This window comes from Lepidochelys kempii, chromosome 1, assembly GCF_965140265.1.
Source record: "Lepidochelys kempii isolate rLepKem1 chromosome 1, rLepKem1.hap2, whole genome shotgun sequence".
Taxonomy (NCBI): domain Eukaryota; kingdom Metazoa; phylum Chordata; order Testudines; family Cheloniidae; genus Lepidochelys; species Lepidochelys kempii.
In genome coordinates this window covers 15440701-15463943 of record NC_133256.1, presented here as the reverse complement: position 1 = coordinate 15463943, position 23243 = coordinate 15440701, and the positions used below count along the sequence as shown (strand labels likewise).

The window sequence follows — 23243 nt, the reverse complement described above, 5'->3', positions numbered from 1 at the left end:
AAGGTGTTTATCCTTCCCTTTATTATCTTTGGAAACTCGTGGCGAACGGGGGAAGTCCCGGATGACTGGAAAAAGGCTAATGTAGTGCCAATCTTTAAAAAAGGGAAGAAGGAGGATCCAGGGAACTACAGGCCAGTCAGCCTCACCTCAGTCCCTGGAAAAATCATGGAGCAGGTCCTCAAAGAATCAATCCTGAAGCACTTGCATGAGAGGAAAGTGATCAGGAACAGCCAGCATGGATTCACCAAGGGAAGGTCATGCCTGACTAATCTAATCGCCTTTTATGATGAGATTACTGGTTCTGTGGATGAAGGGAAAGCAGTGGATGTATTGTTTCTTGACTTTAGCAAAGCTTTTGACACGGTCTCCCACAGTATTCTTGTCAGCAAGTTAAGGAAGTATGGGCTGGATGAATGCACTATAAGGTGGGTAGAAAGCTGGCTAGATTGTCGGGCTCAACGGGTAGTGATCAATGGCTCCATGTCTAGTTGGCAGCCGGTATCAAGTGGAGTGCCCCAAGGGTCGGTCCTGGGGCCGGTTTTGTTCAATATCTTCATAAATGATCTGGAGGATGGTGTGGATTGCACTCTCAGCAAATTTGCAGATGACACTAAACTGGGAGGAGTGGTAGATACGCTGGAGGGGAGGGATAGGATACAGAAGGACCTAGACAAATTGGAGGATTGGGCCAAAAGAAATCTGATGAGGTTCAATAAGGATAAGTGCAGGGTCCTGCACTTAGGATGGAAGAATCCAATGAACCGCTACAGACTAGGGACCGAATGGCTAGGCAGCAGTTCTGCGGAAAAGGACCTAGGGGTGACAGTGGAAGAGAAGCTGGATATGAGTCAGCAGTGTGCCCTTGTTGCCAAGAAGGCCAATGGCATTTTGGGATGTATAAGTAGGGGCATAGCGAGCAGATCGAGGGACGTGATCGTTCCCCTCTATTCGACATTGGTGAGGCCTCATCTGGAGTACTATGTCCAGTTTTGGGCCCCACACTACAAGAAGGATGTGGATAAATTGGAGAGAGTCCAGCGAAGGGCAACAAAAATGATTAGGGGTCTAGAACACATGACTTATGAGGAGAGGCTGAGGGAGCTGGGATTGTTTAGCCTGCAGAAGAGAAGAAGGGGGGGGGGGGGATTTGATAGCTGCTTTCAACTACCTGAAAGGGGGTTCCAAAGAGGATGGCTCTAGACTGTTCTCAATGGTAGCAGATGACAGAACGAGGAGTAATGGTCTCAAGTTGCAGTGGGGGAGGTTTAGATTGGATATTAGGAAAAACTTTTTCACTAAGAGGGTGGTGAAACACTGGAATGCGTTACCTAGGGAGGTGGTAGAATCTCCTTCCTTAGAGGTTTTTAAGGTCAGGCTTGACAAAGCCCTGGCTGGGATGATTTAACTGGGAATTGGTCCTGCTTTGAGCAGGGGGTTGGACTAGATGACCTCCTGAGGTCCCTTCCAACCCTGATATTCTATGATTCTATGACACTTACAGATAATTTATAATTGGGCATATGCTACAGTAAGTCCAGCACAAGATAAAAGTGAAAAAGACAGGCACCATTAGGTTTAAAATCTGCAGCTTTTATTAAAAATCTATGCATGTGTTTAATGTTCAACTGATAGTCTGCACCGGATCTAAATATTCCACCCGCCATTCCCCAGCTAGTTAGCAATGATCAGCTCGTCTAGTATGCTGCACACTAGCTTTATTTTTCATTAACTATAAAGCCAGGGTTTGAAGTAATCCCACTGCTCATACCATATGTTAGTTTTTTTCCTTATTGAGGTGTACTACTACATATCGCAATATAGGGCTCACTTTCTCACTATTAAGGCTATCTTTTCTTTAGCTCCCAGTGACTTGATTTCATGTAATGTAAAATTTACAAATCGTAAATTATGAAAAGAGTATTCATCCCAAAGAAGCAAATCCACCATCATTTCACTCTGCATGCACAGCTAAGAGTTTGGACAGCTCAAGGGATTGGCAATGGAAGGCAGAGCTTTTCACTGTTTTTATACAGCTCTTAAAAATGTGCTGGGAGCTTTCAAAACTGGCACATGTTGGTACTGACCAAATGTGATCATCCAATAGCTATTGCAAATCGGAAAAGAAGTGAAGTCTCAGATCATTTCCTAACAGGTTTTTAAAGTGAATATTTTACTTCAGCAGCTGGGCCAAACATTAATGGTCAGAGGATGAATTACACCTTCAGACCTAGAGGATTAGGTCAAAATCACAAGCGTAGGGAATCATGATTAAATAGTCTACCATATCCAGCACCATGGAAGAACATTTGTGAGCAATCAGATTCATTTAAATTCCATATATAAATCCACAATACTGACTACTATCGTTTCTTCAGTCAAAAGGCACAAGACTTTTTGGCTAAGGGGGAAGAGGGCCGTATTGTTTAATTCATTAGCACGTTGAATGAAAGACACCTCCCACTTTGACACCTTGAGCAACCAGTGCATTGTACTCCTTCACAGCCTTCTCTGTTTGCAGGACTAGCACATCAATCCCATTTTTCTTGAGATAGTCCACTGTAGATGCTGGTACCTGAGGAAAGGAAAAGGTAAGAACAAATGCTAGATTCTTTTCCTTGCAGACAATACCCCCTAATAAGAAACAAGTACTGGTTGCTCTTGTTCATAAAAATGCTTAATTAAATCTAGTTTCAAAGGCAGTAAAATAAACTTGTGGTAACAACCAAATTGGTAATATGCTGGGAATAAACTTTGAATTTGTTATAGTGGAGAGAAGGGGAATTTTATTTCACTATCTAATAATAGCTAAAGTATATCCATCTTGTATTCCTTCTTCTCTAACGTGTTCCTAAATACAATTTTGAACTGAACTATTAGGAGAAAATTCAGGAGATAGTGGTGGAAGTGACTGTGAATTAATACATGTAACAGAATGTAGACCTTCCCAAGTATGGAAAGTGCTACAAGGATGTCTCTGCCCATTTCGCTCAGCCAACCAAGTTCAAAAAGCTAGTGGACTGCTTCTCATGGTGAATGAAGCTTCCCTGAAGATCAACATTTCTTGAGCTTTCTGCTGATACAGATCATCTGCTGAAGTGACACTTGGCTATACCATTACTAGCAAGGGTAATCAATGACAGACATTATTACAACAGGCTGGGGAGCTGGTTTACAAACAGTTTTAAGGGTTTAAAAATTAACACATTGTTTAAAGATTTTCATTGTTGCTGCTATTCCTGAAGGTTGTAAACCCACTTACAGTTTGACACTGGGCTGCCAATGTATCGGCATCAAATGAGGTTACTTTCAGCAAATGTCTCTAACCCCAAAATGCTGATTCTCCATTTTTACAACTTTTTTCATAAGTGTTTCTGGGCTTTATAAAAAAACAGGTTCAGATTACAGGGCTGAAAATGAACTAGACTGTTCTCTGTGAAGGTTAAAAATGATCTCTGTCTAAAGAGGAAACAAAATCAGCAGTTCCAAGGTGTGGTTGTCAGACCAAAAACCTACCTGCAAGGCCTCGTTCATGCCACGACCAATCACTAAAGTTTTAACTCCCTTCTTGACAACTTCTTCAAGATCAGCTGGCTGCACACCTGGAGAATGCTAAGTTTGAAGAAAAAAGTGCTAAGTTTGCATGCTGAGAGCATCAAACAGCAACGCTTCATCTCAATATTTTCAAGTGGCAGTATCCCAGGCTATAAGACAAAGCGTAACAACGTTACAAGAACTAATTGACATCCCTTTCTTCCCAACACCCATTTTATGTTACACTAGCCAGTCAAAGGATACTCAAACAAGATACACAAACAAGGGAACCCTGGTAGATCCATCACATCTGGTCAAGGCACTCTTACTTGGAATAGTGGAACTATAGAAGGAACAGTGGAACTCTCAGAACCAATCCTCAAACCACACCCCCCACAAAGGGCCAATTTCCTCCAGGACACAACTGACTGCCTCCAGTAACTCTGCAACAGTAACAACCCCCCTCAGAACACCATCCTTGCCATCAGACATTTCACCTCCCTATACACCAACATGCCTCACTTCCTGCTTCAAATATCTACAAGACAATGGACAACACTCCAGATAGCCACCTCAAACATCGCTAAACACCCATTTCATTCTCGCCCATAATAATTTTACATTCAACAACAAACACTTTGTCCAAACCATGGGACCAGCCATGGGTACTAGGATGACTCCCCACTATGCCAACCTCTTCATGGGCCACCTTGAGGAATAATTTCTGGAAACACTGTCAATGCACCTATGTAATGTTGTGGTGCTTGCTATACATTTGATTATTACTGTTTTTGTCACTGAGCCTATGAGTTTTGTCACACTATACAAAAACAAGTAAATGGGTGCTTTCAATTCCACTAGGCACTCTGCAGCATATGTTGGGAACTAATAATGAATTATCCCAAACAATACAATTTAATTGAGTAATGGAAACATGTCAGGTGCTATAATGGAGTTCTCTGTGGACTGCAATGGGAAGCAAGCCCGACTGTTGAACCTGTAGATTCCTAAGAATCTGCAACAGCTGTGTTTGCTGCCAGAGAAGCCCCATTATGTCCTGGTGCATCTCCCTCTCCTTTTCCTGCCAGGACTCCAGAGCCTTTCTCCTGTCTGCTCTTTCCTTTTCCATACAGCCTGAAATATTCACACCCCCTTCCCCCAGGCCCTCTGCTTATAATCTGATATAGCTCTGGCTTGCAGGATCTGGCAGCCTGAGTCCTCCTTTTTTTCTCCTCCTTATCTGGCTAAGGCATGCTGCAGTTGTGGAGGGGAAACCCACAAGGGCAACACCAGCAGTACAGATAAAACACAGAGGTGCCACTGTCAGTATAATCACAACAGAAAACAAAAGTTCAGATTTATAACTCCCTTCCCTTGCTCTCCTGAAGTTTTACACAAGACATGCTCATTGCTACTTCTGCCTTGGAATGATTGTGCACAGCCCCAGCCACAGTAAGTATGGCATGGCAGGGGCAAGGAAAATGAGGAGGGAATTGCTTGGTTCCATGGAACTGAGTATAGGGCAATGACACTGAATATTGGCACCGTTTTCCACAGGCTGTGGTGATTTTAGTCAATATCTGACTCCTGAGGGTAACAAAGGCAGAGCGCACAGCTGTTGCTGGGGTCCTGAAGCCAGCTGGTACCCTGTGCTGCTAGCCTGTTTACTGCAATGGTGCCTAATGAAGTTTTATTGTCAGCTGGCATGGGAAAGCGTCTTACTGTGGAAGAAGAAATGAGGCTACCATCCCTAGAAACCTTCAGGAGAGGATTGCAGAGTGCCTCCACAAAAGTTACATCGAGCTCTCTCAGGAGGGTGCTAGGGCCATTTCTTGATACATAAGCAAACTGTTCTGTACAGCAGTCCCCCTCCCACCTAACTACAAGGGTATAGGAAGCAGATAACTCTACTTCTCTTTGTTGTACAGCTACCTCGCCTAGTATAAGTAAAGTAGTGAAAAACCGTGTCCTGTTAAGTTGGAGGTGTCATCAGTACACTATTGTAATGGGAAAGCATTTACGCACTAACCCAAGGTTCCTTCCCCTGCTTGCTTGTGCTCGACTGACTGGACTGTAGTGGAGTCTCAAACAGATCCTGGCTCGTGGCATAGTTCGATCCTTTCCTGGTTGCATGTCCCCCATCCTCCTCCTTGCTGTTTGCAGCAGCGACATGTCAGGCTTCTCTGAGGTACCCAGGGTGGTCTGCGGGGTGCTAGTGGGCTCTCCACCAAATATGGCATGCAGCTCTTTGTAAAACAGGCAAGTCTGTGGCTTGGCACCAGATCAAGTGTTGGCCTCCCTGCCCTTCTGGTATGCCGACAGTATACTGTGTGTCTTGATCATGTAGCCAGTACGATCAGCTGGGCACTTCCACACAACAAGAGGGAGCTGCTAGGTGGGCTCGTCAAGCTGGACAATCAGGAAAAAGCACTTCAAAAATTCACAGGATTTTAAGGGGTGAGCGAAGGGCTTCCAGTCTCCATGACTGCTGGGCAATGGAGTTCACAATTGTGACCAGAGCAGTCACTGTTGAGCATTGTGGAGCAGCTGCTGGAGGACTGTTAGGGTCAACATAGGTACTGCAGCGTCTACACTTCTGTGGCAGCGATCTTAGTACAAGGACACTCAGGGAGGTAGTGTTAATATGTTGCCATCAGGGGTGCTATCAGCGGCGGGAGACAAATTTAGGTGTAGACATGCACAATTAGGTTGACATAAGACACCTCTCCTCAACCTAACTTTGTAGTGTAGATCAGGCCACTGAGTACTTTCCCAGACCTGAAGAAGAGCTTAGTGTAAGCTTGATAGCTTGTCTCTTTCACCAAGAGAAGTTGGTGCAATAAAAGATATTTTCACCCACCTTGTTTCTCTAATAGCCTGGGACCAACATGGTTACAACAACACTGCACAAGGAGGATACTCTAGGTAGTTTAAATGTACCAGTGAAAGAGGATTGTCATCAACTGATCATATGATTGATATGCTAACATACTATATAGACACCTATAAACTGAGAGGATGTGTAGCCCCTCTGCACATTTATATAGTATTTCAGTTTGGCAGCTAACGTCTAACATACTAAAAAATTAAATTAATACTGTCAGATTAAAACAACAGCAAAAGTTTAGTGTTAAACTCAACAAAACCTTATTGAAGTCAATAGGATTACACAGCTGTGACAGAGTAAAATTCACCCCCACCTTTAAAAAAAAACAAAACCCCAGATTATTAAAACTGAAAATGTTAAATGCAACTTTCTACTTGTTTATATTGTAGATTTTGTGAATTTCATTCAGTAGGGATAGTTATACCGGTCAGTTTTACTTCAGTTTATAGTCTGTTTCATTTTTTAGTTCTCCTGTACTATCCTAATGCTGCAATGTTTAGTAGAGGAATGTTTAAATCCAGACAATTATTTTCATGAAAGAGATTAATCTCCTTAAAATATTTATGGAAGATTTTGACAATTAAAAAAATGTGAATTTCCCCCGATCTACTCATTCCCTGTAATAACAAAAAACAAACAAAACACACACACCAAAACCTCCCACACTTTTGCAAAGGTTTTACCACTGTTTTTCCTACATTAACTTTCCTGCTGCTTCTTTCTGTATAAGGTTAGCAGTAAATGTACTGTAAACACAAACAGAAGAACTATGCCTTGTATTTGGCTATAGTATGGGCTCTTTTCAGTGTGAAAATTGTTACCATTAATTTATTCAAGTCTTTAAAGAGTTTAAAATATTCTTTAAGAATGTGACCGAGTGACTGACCATGTTTTTCTTTCCTTACAAAATAGGCAGCACTGTAGCAGATCTTTGAACAATTCTTCTGGAAGACCACTATCAAAGGCACATAAATGTAATCAGACAACTTGCTAACTTGCAACCATTCCTTCCCTCCCAGAAAATATCCCATTCACTGTAGAAACTAAGGCCAAAGCATCAGCCTACAATTTAATAACATTGTTCTTGGTGTTTCATCAGTTTCCCAACTCCGCCATCTGGCAGATACTCTGATGGTTTGGGGATCTACGTTTCTTCCTTCCCCAATCTTTGGTATTACAGAGGACCAGACAACTCTTTTCATTGCATGTCACCCCTGTTCTTTAATCACTGTGTACTGTTATTGTCAGTTGTCAGATTTATTTTTTAAGCAGGAGTCTTTCCAAGCTAAAGGCAACTTTTCACCAGCTCTTTAAGTTCCAAGTGAAGGAAACCACCATGTTACAGCAATATTATCATCCCCATTCTGCAATGCCATGTGACATCTGGGTCTCATCTTTAGTTCCTCAGGCTAGGAACGTGGCATAAACACCAGGCTGCTCTAGCCCCCACAGGGGAAATAGAGAGTATCCCATCCCTTTAGCCTATGTAGGTTTGAATGTCCTCTCCTACTCACCTGGGTGGATTTAACCGTTTTTAAAAAGTGTGTTTATGAAAGAGAAAATTCCTTATGGGCCTCTGAGGTATGCTAGAAACCTTTGTGTACTTTAACGATAGTCATTTAGACCTAAGCAAAAGGAAAAGATATGGTTTAATGTAATTACAATAATTAGATGCTTGTGAGGGTTCATTGCCTGTGATCAACACTTTGGAGATGTTAAAGCCTAGGATCCAAAAAAAAAAAAAATCTTTTGTTTACACAAAGATTCTCTGAGGGGAGCGCTGTCTGTTTCTTAACAAACAAGCTTCATGGGGAGGGAGATCTAACATGGGTGCAAATACATTATCCCAGTCAATTCTCCTGATTTGGGGGCTCGGGGAGAGAGAAACTGCAGTAGAATTTCTTTGTCTGTTGTTCTCTGTTCTCCACTCTACCTCTCAGGAATCCTGTTCCTTTTTTCCCATTAGCAGCTGCCACAGAAGTGCAGTCAGCCAGGGAGGCTGCCTTTTATCCCCCAGGGTTAAGGTCAGGGGGACTGTTAGTCCTTAAAGCTACAGAACCCCACAGAGCCAGTTATGCAGTTTTCCCAAGGAGAGAATTACCTACAAGGCATCAATTTGTCAGCACAGCAGCAAAGGAAACAATTTATTTCTAACGAGCACAGAGCACGAGGGGCACCCTTGATGACATCACCTGTTGCACAGGCTTCAGCCCCAGCCATGGAAACATCCCCAGAGGAAGCACACCCTTGTCTGGGTCATGAGGCAAGTGTTGTGACTATCACAAACGTTCCCAGTCTGCTAATCAAATAAAGAGAACCTTTTCCTAGCAGTTTTGGAGCTGGGAAACCTTAGTTCTATTCCCTTTTTTTGCTACTTGCTGTATGATCTTAGCCCAGTCACATAATTGCTCCTTGCTTGCTTCCCTATCTGCAAGAGGAAAATAATACTTAAGTGCAGAGCTTTAAAAGTGACCTGCAAAGGGAAAAATATGGGTGTGTTTTTGCTTCTTGATAATGAATAAAGGTGGTCTGTTTTTTCTTGTATTTTTTTTTTAACCTTATAGATTTCAGGAATGTTGCATCTTATTTTCCCTGCTTTAGCTGGAGGAGTCCTCGGATGAGGCTGCTATGGACTTAAAGCTTTCTCAGCCTTCAGCTGAAGGGTGCTGGTTTGAATCTTTATAAACAGCATATTCCTCCCAGGCATATTGTAGGTGTTAACAAAACACAAGTTTGAAACAGTCTAACTAAAAATCACTTCCTGCTCAATTAATCAGGTTTCATTTGCATGACTTTTCTACTATTATAAACCTTCTAGTTCTCCAGTCATCCGGAGACTCTTAAAGGAAAAAATAGGGTAGATAAGATCTGAATTTCTAATGTAAAAAGAAAAAACAAAACTGACCCCTCACCCTCAGGCCTTTCTTCTCCATAATAAAGTAGCACAATAAAAAAAAGGAAGGGGGGGGCTTACTAATCCACATTTTCCCCCTTTGCCAGTCACTTAAGATCACTACACAAAGGGCGCTGTATACTGTAAGTATCAAACTAATACTCAGTGCTGGAAGAAATTTCTCTAAAGATTCTATATTGAGCTCCTAAACAAGGGCTCCAGGCCTGCAACTGGGTTTGCACCAGGCCATTTGTCTTCAGTGGGGTTCTGTGTGTACCCACACAAGATATAGTTGTAGGTTCAGGATCAAGAGCATCAGCCCTGGTCTACTCATAACTTTTGCACCCATTTAACTTTCGGTTAGGGGTGTGTGGGGTTTTTTGCTGATATAGTTATACCAGTACAACCTCTGCTTTGAGAACACGGTTATATTTGCATAAAGATCAGGGGTGGGAAAACCATGGCCCACGGGCCGCATCCGGCCTGGAAGGGCTTTGGATCCGGCCAGCAGGATTGTCAACCCCCACATTCCTGCGGCCCACGGGGGAGGGGAGGCAGAGGGCTCCATGTGTTGCCTTTGCCTGCAGGCACCACCCCCCGCAGCTTTTATTGGCCGGGAACCGGAAACCGCGGCTAGTGGGAGCTTTGGGGGAGGTATCTGCAGGCAAGGGCAGCATGTGGAGCCCTCTGCCCTCCCGTCCCCCAGGGGCAGCAGGGACCTGGTGCAGGTCGCTTCCGGGAGCAGCACAGGGCCAGGGCAGGCAGGGAGCCTACTCTGGCCCCAGTGTGCACCGCTGCCACCCCGGAGCCACTCCAGGTAAGCAGCGCTGGGCTGAAGCCCACACCCCAAACCCCTCCTGCACCCCAACCCCCTGCCCTCAGCTCCCTGATACACCCTGCACCCCAACCCCCCTGCCGAGACCACTCCCGCACTCCCTCCTGCACCCCAACCCCCTGCCCTGAGCCCCCTTGTACACCCCTCCTGTGCCCCAATCACTTGCCCTGAGCCCCTTCCTGCACACTGCACCCTCTCCAACACATCGCACCCCCTCCCGCACCCCAACCCCCTGCCCCAGCCCTACATTCATGGTCCTGCATGCAATTTCCCCTCCCAGATGTGGCCTTCGGGCCAAAAGTTTGCCCATCCCTGATAAAGATGCTTTATCCTGGTATAAACTTATTTCCCTTCCCATAGCAGAAGAGCTATAGCAGTATAAGCACTTCATATTGATATAACTGCATCCACATTAGAGGGGTTGCACTGCTTTAATTGTATGGTTTTCAAACAGCAATCAATTTGCAAACACCTAGAAGATAATAGGTGATCAGTAACAGCACAGATTTGTCAAACCAACCTAATGGCTTGTTACCCTGTCAAAGAAAGCTTTGTAGATAGGAGGGAAGCAGTAAATGTGGTAAATCTTGACTTTAGTAAGGCTTTTGATATGGTCTCACATGACCTTCTCATAAACAAACTAGGGAAATGTAACCTACATGGAGCTACTATAAGGTGGGTGTATAAGTCGTTGGAAAACCATTCCCAGAGGTTCAATCAAGCTGGAAGGGCTTATCGAGTATGGACCCATAGGGATCAGTTCTGGGTCTAGTTCTGTTCAATATCTTCATCAATGATTTAGACAATGGCATAGAGAGAGTACACTTATAAAGTTTGTGGACGATACCAAGCTGGGAGGGGTTGCAAGTGCTCTGGAGGACAGGATTAAAATTCAAAATGATCTGGACAAACTGGAGAAATGGTCTGAAGTAAACAGGATTAAATTCAGTAAGGACAAATACAAAGTCCTCCAATTAGGAAGGAACAATCAGTTGTACACATACAAAATGGGAAATGACTGCCTAGGAAGGAGTACTGCAGAAAGGGATCTGAGAGTCATAGTGGAGCACAGGCTAAATATGAGTCAACAGTTTAACACTGTTGTAAAAAAAACAAACATGATTCTGGGATGTATTAGCAGGAGTGTTTAAGCAAGATATGAGAAGTAATTCTCCATGCTCTACTCCACTGATTAGGCCTCAACTGGAGTATTGTGTCCAGTTCTGGATGCAATGTACTTACATTTGTCCCCGTTTCTCTCCAATCCCAGGTTCGGCTCCCACCTGGCCACACTTTGCAGTCCTTATAAGTTGTAGAACAACCTTTCACCATCATCTGACCCCAAGAAAGGGAAGCGATTTCAGGAGAAGACATCGTCAAATTGAAAAGGTCTGAAATAAACAACATTATCTACATGGCACCATAACATGTATGGCGCTTATCAGAAAAATAAGTGTTCATGCCCTGAGGAGCTTGAAATGTAAGTAAATATAGATGTTATTCACAATGAGTGCTGAGGAAGGAAGGAAGGATAGTCTTGTGGTTAGAGCACTGGATTGGGGCTCAGGAGATGTGTGTTCAGTCTTCAGCTCTGGCAATGGCTTCATTTGGGACCTCGGGTAAGACATTTAACCTCTTGGTGTCTCAGATCCCCATCCGTAAAACAGGAATGATACTACTTCTCTATCTCACTGGGGTTTTGCAAAGATAAAGCCATAAATTCTTGGGTGATGCTCAGATACTATGGTAATATCAACACTTAGATAGATGGTTATGGTGCCTAAGATGAGCTGGAGGAGGAAGATAAAATGCAAGATACTTGCCTTGTTAGTTTTAAATCAAGGTTCAAATGTATTCAGTAGAACAAGGAAAGACAACTGTATGCTATACAAAGGACTAACTTTTAAGAATGTTTGCGTACTGGATTGTTTCTTCCACCCTCGCTTTTTCCCGCTTGTGTGTGGGGTCATTTTGCAGAGAAGGGATGGCCGAAAGCTATTACACCATTCTTTTGTCAGTCTACTTTAGGCATTTCTAATGCACCCATCACAGTCTGATACAGGCAGTGATCAGGGACAGTGGAAGATACTATAAAGGAACAAAATGCTCCCTTTCCCACGAAACCAGGAAGGGCGGTGGGGGAGGGAGGGGGAGCCAGACTGTCTTTACAGCACCAGAGATGGATCTCTGATATGAATCTTCCACCAGACCTCAGCTCATCACACAGATGATAGGGTGGCAGGTAAACAGAAATGCTTTAGACTGGCTTGATAGACATTAGACCACCATCCTAGAGATTTGTTTTTCTGTCCTTCAGTTCGCGAGTGGGGTGGGCTGAAAACAACCAGTTTTCTATTGAAATGCTATCTCTGCACTGAAGAGAGCTCTGTTCATTCTGTTTCAACTAATCTGAAGAGTGGACTCTCTTTATAAAGTGAATAGTTAAAAGGCCCCTTAATTAAATGTATGGAATTCAACCGCCCACTTAAAAACTACATTCTCTTCTCTAGTCTATCCAGATTTCCACCCAGAGAAACATTTCCCCATCCTGAAGTTGTGTTAAATTATTCAAATTCAACAGCAAAATCCACTACAGAAAGCCTGGTGTTGCTAATTAATGAAAGAGTCCTCACAAAAGAGCAATCTCTGGATTAACAGATTTTCAGTCCTCTTGGAAAATCTTAAGGAAAAACCTGCTAACATTTGCACAAAGGCTCAAATAACATTACAGTAACCTTGCAATACAGCCCCTCTCCCCCCTTACATACACCAAGGCAAACTATGACACCAGACAGACAGTAGATACTCTTCTTTGACTGCCAAGAATGAATTTGAGTTTGCTGCCTCAAATGTCACATCAAGAGCAAACAGCACTACTACTTGAGAGTCGGCAAAGGCTTTAGACTGCCTCAGCATTTATGCTTATAGCATGATAATAGGACAACTTTTTTTTTTTTTGCCTCCTTCCGAAGCTAAGGACAAAGTGCCTGATACTCTTGTTCGCAGGGGATGTCCCCTGCATAACACTACAGCTCTACCAGATCTATGTTCTCTCAGTACATGTCTGCAATCAATGCCATGGAGCCAGCTTCTTTTCATGTGGAGACTCAAATCTTCATTTCTGAGAGGTATGTGAAGTGAGGCAGCAACAGAAGAAGAAAGGAAGAACAAGGACAAGTCTCAAGACAGAAAAGATCAGTCACTCACCTCTGTTCACCGACTCAGACCAAAGAATAAAAGCTACAGAGCAGACCATCTAGAAGTTAGCTCTGAACAGGAGAGTTTCTGCATGAAATATTTGTGAGAGTTTACTAAGAAACAAGTATTATGGAGTTGCAATAGCTCGAGATTATACAGAATGGAGCTATAGTTTTCTTTAGATAGGTAACATGTGATTGGGGGTATGAAAAACTTTCCATAGCAAGAGAAGTTGAAATAACTGGGTCTGTATAATCGAGCGCCAGAACATGATGTGAATGGGATACAGAACGTACATCAGGAGCTCCTATTTGCCTTTCCAATAACATAAGAATAAGGAGGCATTTACTGAATTTGAAAGACAAAACTTAAAACTAGTTAAAGGAAATATGTATCTATTGGGAATAATTACTCTATGGAACTTATTGCCACAAGATATCATTGAGGTAAACAGCTTAATACAGTTCATGAGGACATCTAAAGTTGTATCTAAAAGTTGCATTTAAAAACAATTATATTTAGAAGGAATATGTCTCCATTATTCTGGGAACTATCCCTTAACTGTCCACTATGGGTTGCCCTGTATGTTCTTTTGAAACATGAGGTACTGTCTAAGGCAGGGGACTCAAACATGCGGCTCGTGGTGTTATTTCCTGCGGCCCGCCCGCCAAGCTCCCCGCGCGCCTCCCCTACCCCCCCGGAGTTATTTCCTGCAGGCCACCAAGCTCCCCTCCCCCCAGCGCGCTGCATCCCCACTCCTCTGCCTACCTCCAGGCGCTTCCTGCTGCCAAACAGCTGTCCAGTAGAGATGGAGTAGGAGCGGGGAGCCGCATGCTCAGGGGAGGAGGCAGAGAAGAGGCGGGGATTTGGGGAAGGGGTTGGAATGGGGGCAGGGAGGGGGCGGAGTTGGGGTGGGGACTTTGGGGAAGGGGCAGAGCCTCATGGAAGGGGTGGAGCCGTGGGGGGCTTTTGTACCTTCATATGAAAAGGTGTCAGTGATGCAGCCCTCGGGCCAATGTACTAGTCCTCATGTGGCCCTTGTGGTGATTTGAGTTTGAGATTCCTGATTTAAGGTCAGAGACCGGATACCAGGCCTCCTTCTGATCTTCTATAGCAATTCCTATTTTCCTATGAATTGCAACTGCCAAGGCAAGAGGTAGTGGAGGAATGGATGAGGATTCCAGCCATGACATGCATAACAGGGGCAGTGTTAGGGAGCTGATTAAGTTAGGCAGATTAGCAAACATAGGCAATATAGGAAGAGAGAGACTTAAAATCAAGGATGATGCCTAGGTTACAGACTGTGTGGAGGCAATGTAAGAGGTTATGGCAGGAGACGTAAGTCAAGGAGGGAAATGGAGTTGTGCTTGGGGATGCTTTTCTTGCCCTTTCACGGTCTTTGAGACATTGAGAAAGTAGGTTAAGATGAAACCACATGTTCTGCATATTCAAAACAGGCAGAGACAGTGGACAGGAAGGAATCATTAGAAATATCAGAGGATGTGAACAGTTGGTAACATCAGCATAATAGTGGCAAGTACATTTAGTCTGACAGAAGTTCACACAAGAAGAAAATAGAAAGAAAACAGCAATGGGCCAGGAATTAAATCTAGTGGAACTCCAAAGAAGAGGTGTGGGACCAGATCTTTAAAGTTACTTAGGCACCTAAATATGCGGCTAGATGCCAAATGGGATTTTCAAAAGCACCTGGTGTTATACCAATAAAATTAAAAAAGCAGGATCTTATTAAAGGGAAAAAGGCAAAATGCCACATTTATTGTGAATACAGAAAGAATCATAGTAAGCAATTAATTATAGCTATAACATTCCATTCAATTTCATATTTATTCACACATTCATACACACACACACACACACTCAGGTTCTGCAAGGTTGTTATCATAGTTACCAGCCTTAGAGTTGCTCATGCCAAGCCACTGGCCAGGTGGCCTGGACATGAGGAGGGAGCAGGGCCTTGTCAGATGCTCATTTGACGCTCCTGGAAGTTGGTTTGCAGAATCAGACCCCAAAGTTCTCACTTTCTAGAGTCCATTTTTATAGGAATTTCTTCCTCTGCCAGTCTATGGGAATTGCTTCATCATGCTGTTGCTGAATCAATCAGCAGATGGCACATTTCTGTCGGCTCCGTACTGCCAGATGTTATCTTGTTCTTTGGTTGTCCCATTCGTGAAGCTGTTGGGTGGATTCCAGTCTGCCCTCCGGGGGTCCTCTGGTTATTTCCACTTGACACCTTCTTCAGCCGATGGACACTGAATTCTTAGGCTGGCACCTCCCTGATCATTCAGTTATTATCCACACCAAGCATCCATCCACATACATCCTCTATCTCTATTTTAATCACAATTGTTAACAAAGCGAGATGAATACAACAAAAGGGCGGGGAGTCTCTGGATACTGTTTCTGTTGTTACAGGGTATTGCTTTGAGTCTCTCTCTGTGTGAGTAGTTGTTACAAAGGATTGCTTTGAGAACACATTCTGTCTTAGAATGACAGGTTTCAGAGTAACAGCCGTGTTAGTCTGTATTCGCAAAAAGAAAAGGAGGACTTGTGGCACCTTAGCGACTAACCAATTTATTTGAGCATGAGCTTTCGTGAGCTAAAGCTCACTTCATCGGATGCATACCGTGGAAACTGCAGAAGACATTATATACACACACAGACCATGAAACAATACCTCCCCCAACCCACTGTCCTGCTGGTAATAGCTTATCTAAAGTGATCATCAAGGTGGGCCATTTCCAGCACAAATCCAGGTTCTCTCACTCCCTCACCCCCATACACACACAAACTCACTCTCCTGCTGGTAATAGCTCATCCAAAGTGACCACTCTCCCTACAATGTCCATGGTAATCAAGGTGGGCCATTTCCAGCACAAATCCAGGCTTTCTCACCCCCCCCCCCTTCCCGGGGACACACACACAAACTCACTCTCCTGCTGGCAATAGCTTATCCAAACTGACCACTCTCCAAGTTTAAATCCAAGTTTAACCAGAACGTCTGGGGGGGGCGGGGGCGGTGTAGGAAAAAACAAGGGTGGTGTAGCATTTGCTCAAGAAACTCCCTGAAAAAGCACAAGATCAAATCCGCACAGACACACCCCTGGAACCCCGACCTGGGATAGTCTATCTACTACCCAAGATCCATAAACCTGGAAATCCTGGGCGCCCCATCATCTCAGGCATTGGCACCCTGACAGCAGGATTGTCTGGCTATGTAGACTCCCTCCTCAGGCCCTACGCTACCAGCACCCCCAGCTACCTTCGAGACACCACTGACTTCCTGAGGAAACTTCAATCCATCGGTGATCTTCCTGATAACACCATCCTGGCCACTATGGATGTAGAAGCCCTCTACACCAACATTCCACACAAAGATGGACTACAAGCCGTCAAGAACACTATCCCCAATAATGTCACGGCTAACCTGGTGGCTGAACTTTGTGACTTTGTCCTTACCCATAACTATTTTACATTTGGGGACAATGTATACCTTCAGATCAGCGGCACTGCTATGGGTACCCGCATGGCCCCACAGTATGCCAACATTTTTATGGCTGATTTAGAACAACGCTTCCTCAGCTCTCGTCCCCTAAAGCCCCTACTCTACTTGCGCTATATTGATGACATCTTCATCATCTGGACCCATGGAAAAGAAGCCCTTGAGGAATTCCACCATGATTTCAACAATTTCCATCCCACCATCAACCTCAGCCTGGTTCAGTCCACACAAGAGATCCACTCCCTGGACACTACGGTGCTAATAAACGATGGTCATATAAACACCACCCTATACCGGAAACCTACTGACCGCTATTCCTACTTACATGCCTCCAGCTTTCACCCTGACCACACCACACGATCCATCGTCTACAGCCAAGCTCTGCGATACAACCGCATTTGCTCCAACCCCTCAGACAGAGACAAACACCTACAAGATCTCTGTCAAGCTTTCTTACAACTACAATACCCACCTGCGGAAGCGAAGAAACAGATTGATAGAGCCAGAAGAGTTCCCAGAAGTCACCTACTACAGGACAGGCCTAACAAAGAAAATAACAGAACGCCACTAGCCGTTACCTTCAGCCCCCAACTAAAACCCCTCCAACCCATTATTAAGGATCTACAACCTATCCTGAAGGATGACCCAACACTCTCACAAATCTTGGGAGACAGGCCAGTCCTTGCCTACAGACAGCCCCGCAACCTGAAGCAAATACTCACCAACAACCACATACCACACAACAGAACCACTAACCCAGGAACTTATCCTTGCAACAAAGCCCGTTGCCAACTGTGCCCACAAATCTATTCAGGGGACACCATCACAGGGCCTAATAACATCAGCCACACTATCAGAGGCTCGTTCACCTGCACATCCACCAACGTGATATATGCCATCATGTGCCAGCAATGCCCCTCTGCCATGTACATTGGTCAAACTGGACAGTCTCTACGTAAAAGAATAAATGGACACAAATCAGATGTCAAGAATTATAACATTCATAAACCAGTCGGAGAACACTTCAATCTCTCTGGTCACGCAATCACAGACATGAAGGTCGCTATCTTAAAACAAAAAACTTCAAATCCAGATTCCAGCGAGAAACTGCTGAATTGGAATTCATTTGCAAATTGGATACTATTAATTTAGGCTTAAATAGAGACTGGGAGTGGCTAAGTCATTATGCAAGGTAGCCTATTTCCCCTTGTTTTTTCCTACACCCCCCCCCCAGACATTCTGATTAAACTTGGATTTAAACTTGGAGAGTGGTCAGTTTAGACGAGCTATTGCCAGCAGGAAAGTGAGTTTGTGTGTGTCCCCGGGAAGGGGGGGGGGTGAGAAAGCCTGGATTTGTGCTGGAAATGGCCCACCTTGATTACCATGCACACTGTAGGGAGAGTGGTCACTTTGGATGAGCTATTGCCAGCAGGAGAGTGAGTTTGTGTGTGTATGAGGGTGGTGGGGTGAGAAAACCTGGATTTGTGCTGGAAATGGCCCACCTTGATTATCATGCACATTGTAGGGAGAGTGGTCACTTTGGATAAGCTATTGCCAGCAGGAGAGTGAGTCTGTGTGTGTGATTTTTGGAGGGGGGTGAGGGAGTGAGAGAACCTGGATTTGTGCTGGAAATGGCCCAACTTGATTATCATACACATTGTGAAGAGAGTTGTCACTTTGGATGGGCTATTACCAGCAGGAGAGTGAGTTTGGGGGGGGGGGGGGGGGCGGAGGGTGAGAAAACCTGGATTTGTGCTGGAAATGGCCCAACTTGATGATCACTTTAGATAAGCTATTACCAGCAGGACAGTGGGGTGGGGTGGGAGGAGGTATTGTTTCATGGTCTCTGTGTGTATATAATGTCTTCTGCAGTTTCCACGGTATGCATCCGATGAAGTGAGCTTTAGCTCACGAAAGCTCATGCTCAAATAAATTGGTTAGTCTCTAAGGTGCCACAAGTACTCCTTTCCTTTTTGTCTTAGAATGTACTAACACAATTAGCAACTTGCAAGTTTCACACATAGAGGGAGAGAAACAGTACCAAAAACCAAGAGATCTCTTAATTAGTAATACCCTGGAATTTAAACTATGGGGAATCAAACTCATTTGTGATTTTAATACAGAACTTCTTTAATATGATCCAACACTAGGCACCTAACTCCCAGTGGAGTTAGATCTTGGTGCAGAGTAACAAGAGGCAGAGTGATCAGAAAGGTATGTATGGCAGGAGGGAATCAGAGATAACTGTGCATTGAGATGGTGTAGGAGAGCAAAGGGGTTCATAAAAATCCAAGTCTGGCCTGAGATCAAGGAGGATGAGAACAAAGGAGTCAGTCACCATCAAAGAGTTTTGACTATGGAGGAGAGCAGTTTGTAAGCTCTGATCAGAGGACAATAATATTTCCTCAAGACTGCTGAGAGAGGGGTGGATAAATAGGTGAGATAAGGTGACTTTTTTATGCACCTGTAAAAAGGGAACAGTAGAGATGGTGCAGCCGTTAAGAGTCAGGGTTATGGGAGGTTTATATCAAAAACAATGATTGGACAGTTATATAGGGAATGGGGGGGGCCAGGATTAAATTATAGAAAAGAAGGGGATCAGAAGAGGCGGCAGATTTAGTGTTTAAGAATCAAAAAGTTCTGGTTTAGGAAATGATTAGTTTAGCTTCATTGTTTAATCCGGAGAAAGTAAACTAGTGATCAGATTGCTCCAGGCATAAGGGGATCATGACAGAAGGCACAAAGCTGAGAATGGTAAAAAGAAGTGAAGGACAAAGAACTGGGAGGAGTGTATGGAGTGGGGTGGGGGTAATGGGAGAATCAAGAACAGAAACACAGTGGGGCAAGATTACATAAAGCCCTGTATGGGGAGGATAAAACACAAATTAATTCTTGAAACTTATTTAAAATATCTTGTTGGAATGATACATGGGACTAATTTCTGTCTCCTTCCTCTGACATTTGATGGTGTGTACTAATTTTAGGACAATCACACATTTGGTATTTAGCAAGTTGAATCCTGGACCTGTCCTCGAGGTAATGGTCTAGCGACAGTATTACTGATCAAGAACCAATGTCCCCATGGGGCCATCTGGGAGAAAATAGTCCCTTCTTACTGCATCCTAAGCAGTGTATCTGAATGTCAGCACCCAGAAAAAGAGCCTAGTTATTGGGAATCAGCCAACTGCCCATTATAGGTGCATTCAAGCAGCTATGATAGGTTGCTAAAGCAGAAGGAACATACATTCTTTTTTCTACTGCTGTTTAACTAACATCTGATTCTGCCACCTTTATGCACAATAACTATTTATTGAACATACTTATAATTAAGGCTGCAAGTTTGTCACTGAAGTTACAGATTCCATGACCTCTGTGACTTCTGCAGCAGCCAGGCACCTGGACTGCTGGGACAGTCTCAGGCCACTGTGCCCACAGCAGCAAAGTTTGGGTGTGGGAGGGGGAGGGTCTGGGGCATGGGATGGCGTGAGGCAGGCTCTGGGCGGTGCTTACTTGGGGGGCTTCCCAGAAGTGGTGACATCCTCCTTGCTCAGCTGCTAGGTGGAGGTGGGGTCAGGCAGCTCTGCACACTGCCTCCGCTCAGAGTGCTGGCTTCGCAGCTCCCACTGGCTGGGAGCTGCGGCGCGGTGCGTACTGGTGGAGGCAGTGTGCAGAGCTGCTTGGCCACGTGTCTGCCAAGAACAGAACCGAGTGAGGGGGCTGTTTTTACTTCCAGGGAGCCTCCCAGCCAGGTAATCACAGCCCAGAGCCCTCCTCACCCTGTCCCATGCCCCTGCCCCCTACCATACCCAAACTAAGTCTGCTGCTGCTGGGGGAAAAAGGGGGAAGGCACAGAGGCAGGTATGCAGCCTGCCAGCACCGCCAACCCGCCCCCCCCCCCCCCCAGTACCAGTGGGGTCCCAGGCTCTGCATTGCTGCCTGTCCCCTCCCCCAGCACCGGTGGGGGTCCTGGGCTGCATGCTGCCCCCCACCACCACCAGCAGGGGTCCCAGGCAGCTCCTGCGCCAAGTTTTAGTCATGGATATTTTTAGGAAAAGTCAGGGACAGGTCATGGGCTGTGAATTTTTGTTTACTGCCCATGACCTGTCTGTGACTTTTACTAAAAATAGCCATGACCATAAGTAAGGCTACATTTTAATCACTGGACTATCCTTTCTTATAATCATATCTTACTCTGCTTGTAGCCCCACCAGCTAAGTAGAACACACCCCAGCATGAGGGTGGCAGAATCAGGCTCGCAGCAAGCAAGATGTTTTTTTTTTTGGGGGGGGGGGCGGGGGGTGACATCTCTGTAACAGAAGACCGGATGGAATGTTGGAAACAGGATGGAACATTGGCACTGGCAGATTCTGTGACAGTTGGCTCCTCCTGAGGGGGAAACCCCATAAATCCCTCCCCTTCAGCGCCCCCCCCCCCGTGGAAACCCCATTTACCCCTCCCGCCCCAGCCCCCTCTATGGAAACCCCATTTACCCCTCCAGCCCCCTCTAAGGAAACCCCATTTATCCCCCACTCTGGGGAAGAGTCCAATTTACCCCCCACCCCAGAGACACGCCAGTTACCTCACGCCCTCCAAAGCCACGCGCAGGGCGTCTGTCTGACCGACCGACCGACCGACCGCCCGCCCCCGGGAAGGAAGCTCCTACACCCCCCTCCCCACCCCAGGGCGGCCCGTTCACCTCTGCCCCTGCCTGAGGGACGGGGATAGGCGCACGCGCCCCACCTCCCGGGGGCCTGTTCTTACCTCTCCCAGCCCCCGGCGGTGTGTTTACTGTCCCCTCAGCCAGCCAGCCCCCGCCCCCGCCCCGGGCAGCCCCGCCCCCTTGGCAGCGCCCCGCCAGCGGCCCGCGCTCACGCCGCAGGCCCACCTCCGCTCGCCCCCTGCCGCGAGGCCGCTGCGCCCTTGGGGGGGGAGACCCGCCCCTCCCTCCGCCGCTCATTGGCCAGCTCCCCGACACAGGCCGCGCCCCCCGCGCTCGGAGAGTAACAAGAGCCGACTCCTCCGTCCCGATCTGATTGGCTGCCTCGGATTCCGGCCCCGCCCCCCCTCCCATCCTCCCTCCTGCCCCCGCCTTGTTTTCGTTCCCGTGTCACACGAGGCGGGCAGGGGAGAAGGCGGGTAGGGCCGCTCTGGCCGGCGCCCCCTGTTGCATTGTGGGATCGTGGCGCCGGGGAGCGGGGTCCTCCAAGCGCGGCTCGCCAGCGCCCCCCTCTCTTCCCTCCCCGTCTCCTTCTCCATCCTCAGGTCCAAGATGGCGGCGGCGGCGGCTCCTACGGCTCCATCTCCGCCTCCCCCGCCCCCGCCGGGCCCGTGCTGCCCCGGCTCGTGGCCGAACTTCGCCGTGGTCTGCTCCTTCCTGGAGCGCTACGGGGCGCTGCTGGACCTGCCCGAGCTGCCCTTCCCCGAGCTGGAGCGCGTCCTGCAGCCGCCGCAGGAGCCCGGCGACCAGGGTAAGCGGCCCGGACGCCCCCACCCCTCACAGACCGGCGGGGGGGGTGGGGGCTGGGGCTATCCCCCCCCCCCGCCCGTGGCCCCGGGGGAGGAGCGCACCGAGGGGAAGGAGGAGCCTGGCTTTCCCGGAGTGGAGCGGTGGGGGAGGGGAGAGTTCTGCTGTGTCCTTACCCCCCCCCCCTCCCGGGTCCAGGGGGAGCAGCCGCTGGGGCGGGAGGTTTCTTTCCCCAGCCCCACCGGAGGGGTATGTGAGGGGAGAGCTTCCTCATTCCGGCGCCTGCCCCCTCCCGCTGGGCCCTGTGGGGGCTGGGAGTCCCTTCCCCGTGGGGCTTACCCCCTCCCCTCAGGGGGGGTCTCCCCCCCCACAGGGGTCGGGCCCCGTGTGCTGCTGCCCCTGCGGGCTCTGTGTGAGGGAGAGGCGAGACCAGACCCCCCCCCCCCCGTGCAGACGTTGCAGCCCCCCCCCCGGTGTGTGATTTTCCTATTGGGTTGGGGGCTAAGCGAGTCCCGCCCCCCACCTGGACCGGCCGAGGGAAGGGTTACGCGCTCCCCTGTCTTTCAAGCTGCTCCTCGCTCACGCCGGTCTCCCCCCGTCCCGTCCCCCCTCCAGCAGGCTGCAGGGAATGGGCTGTTGACATGTTTGGGATGCCGGACTCCCCTGTTCCCCGGTCCCTGACGTGTGAGGTTGATGGCGGGGGAGGGGGGCAGGGCAGAGCAGCAGAAAAGCCGGGGGGAGGAGAGACGCACGGATACCGAAAGGAAAGGTGCTTGTTGCTCTTGGTCTCTGTCTATTATTGGTGCGGTGCTGGTTACTTGTGATCTCTTGCCACATAGAGACAGACGAGGAGCCTCAAGGCGCATGCTCCCCCGGCCCCATAGAAACTTCCTGCTGCTAGAGAATCCCAGCTCG

At 46.9% G+C, this 23243-nt stretch overlaps 2 protein-coding genes across 8 annotated transcripts in view; one reads left to right on the top strand and one right to left on the bottom strand.

Moving 5' to 3' along the window:
- Positions 1–1574: 1574 nt before the first annotated feature.
- On the bottom strand, positions 1575–21829 carry AAMDC (adipogenesis associated Mth938 domain containing). Of its 4 annotated transcripts, none has more exons than XM_073335608.1 (4): positions 21750–21829; positions 11389–11537; positions 3514–3609; positions 1575–2572 (listed from the first exon to the last, which is right to left on the bottom strand). In XM_073335608.1, exons 2-4 carry the CDS (start codon positions 11518–11520, stop codon positions 2432–2434), a joined length of 369 nt encoding a protein of 122 aa, XP_073191709.1. In that variant the 5' UTR covers positions 11521–11537; positions 21750–21829; the 3' UTR covers positions 1575–2431. The 4 variants fall into 4 exon arrangements, with proteins under 4 accessions (XP_073191709.1, XP_073191688.1, XP_073191699.1 ...); XM_073335587.1 differs by lacking the exon at positions 21750–21829 and adding an exon at positions 21626–21681; XM_073335598.1 differs by lacking the exon at positions 21750–21829 and adding an exon at positions 21444–21549.
- The window catches only part of RSF1 (remodeling and spacing factor 1), a 122854-nt gene continuing 111259 nt past the window's right edge, over positions 11649–23243 (top strand). For 3 of the 4 annotated variants that reach the window (XM_073335516.1, XM_073335497.1, XM_073335490.1), the window contains exon 1: positions 21973–22332. In XM_073335516.1, coding sequence (XP_073191617.1) covers positions 22134–22332 — 199 coding nt within the window. In that variant the 5' untranslated portion in view covers positions 21973–22133. Of the gene's footprint in view, positions 11766–21972; positions 22333–23243 lie in introns of those variants that run through there. The other variant, XM_073335507.1, reaches the window with a different exon arrangement.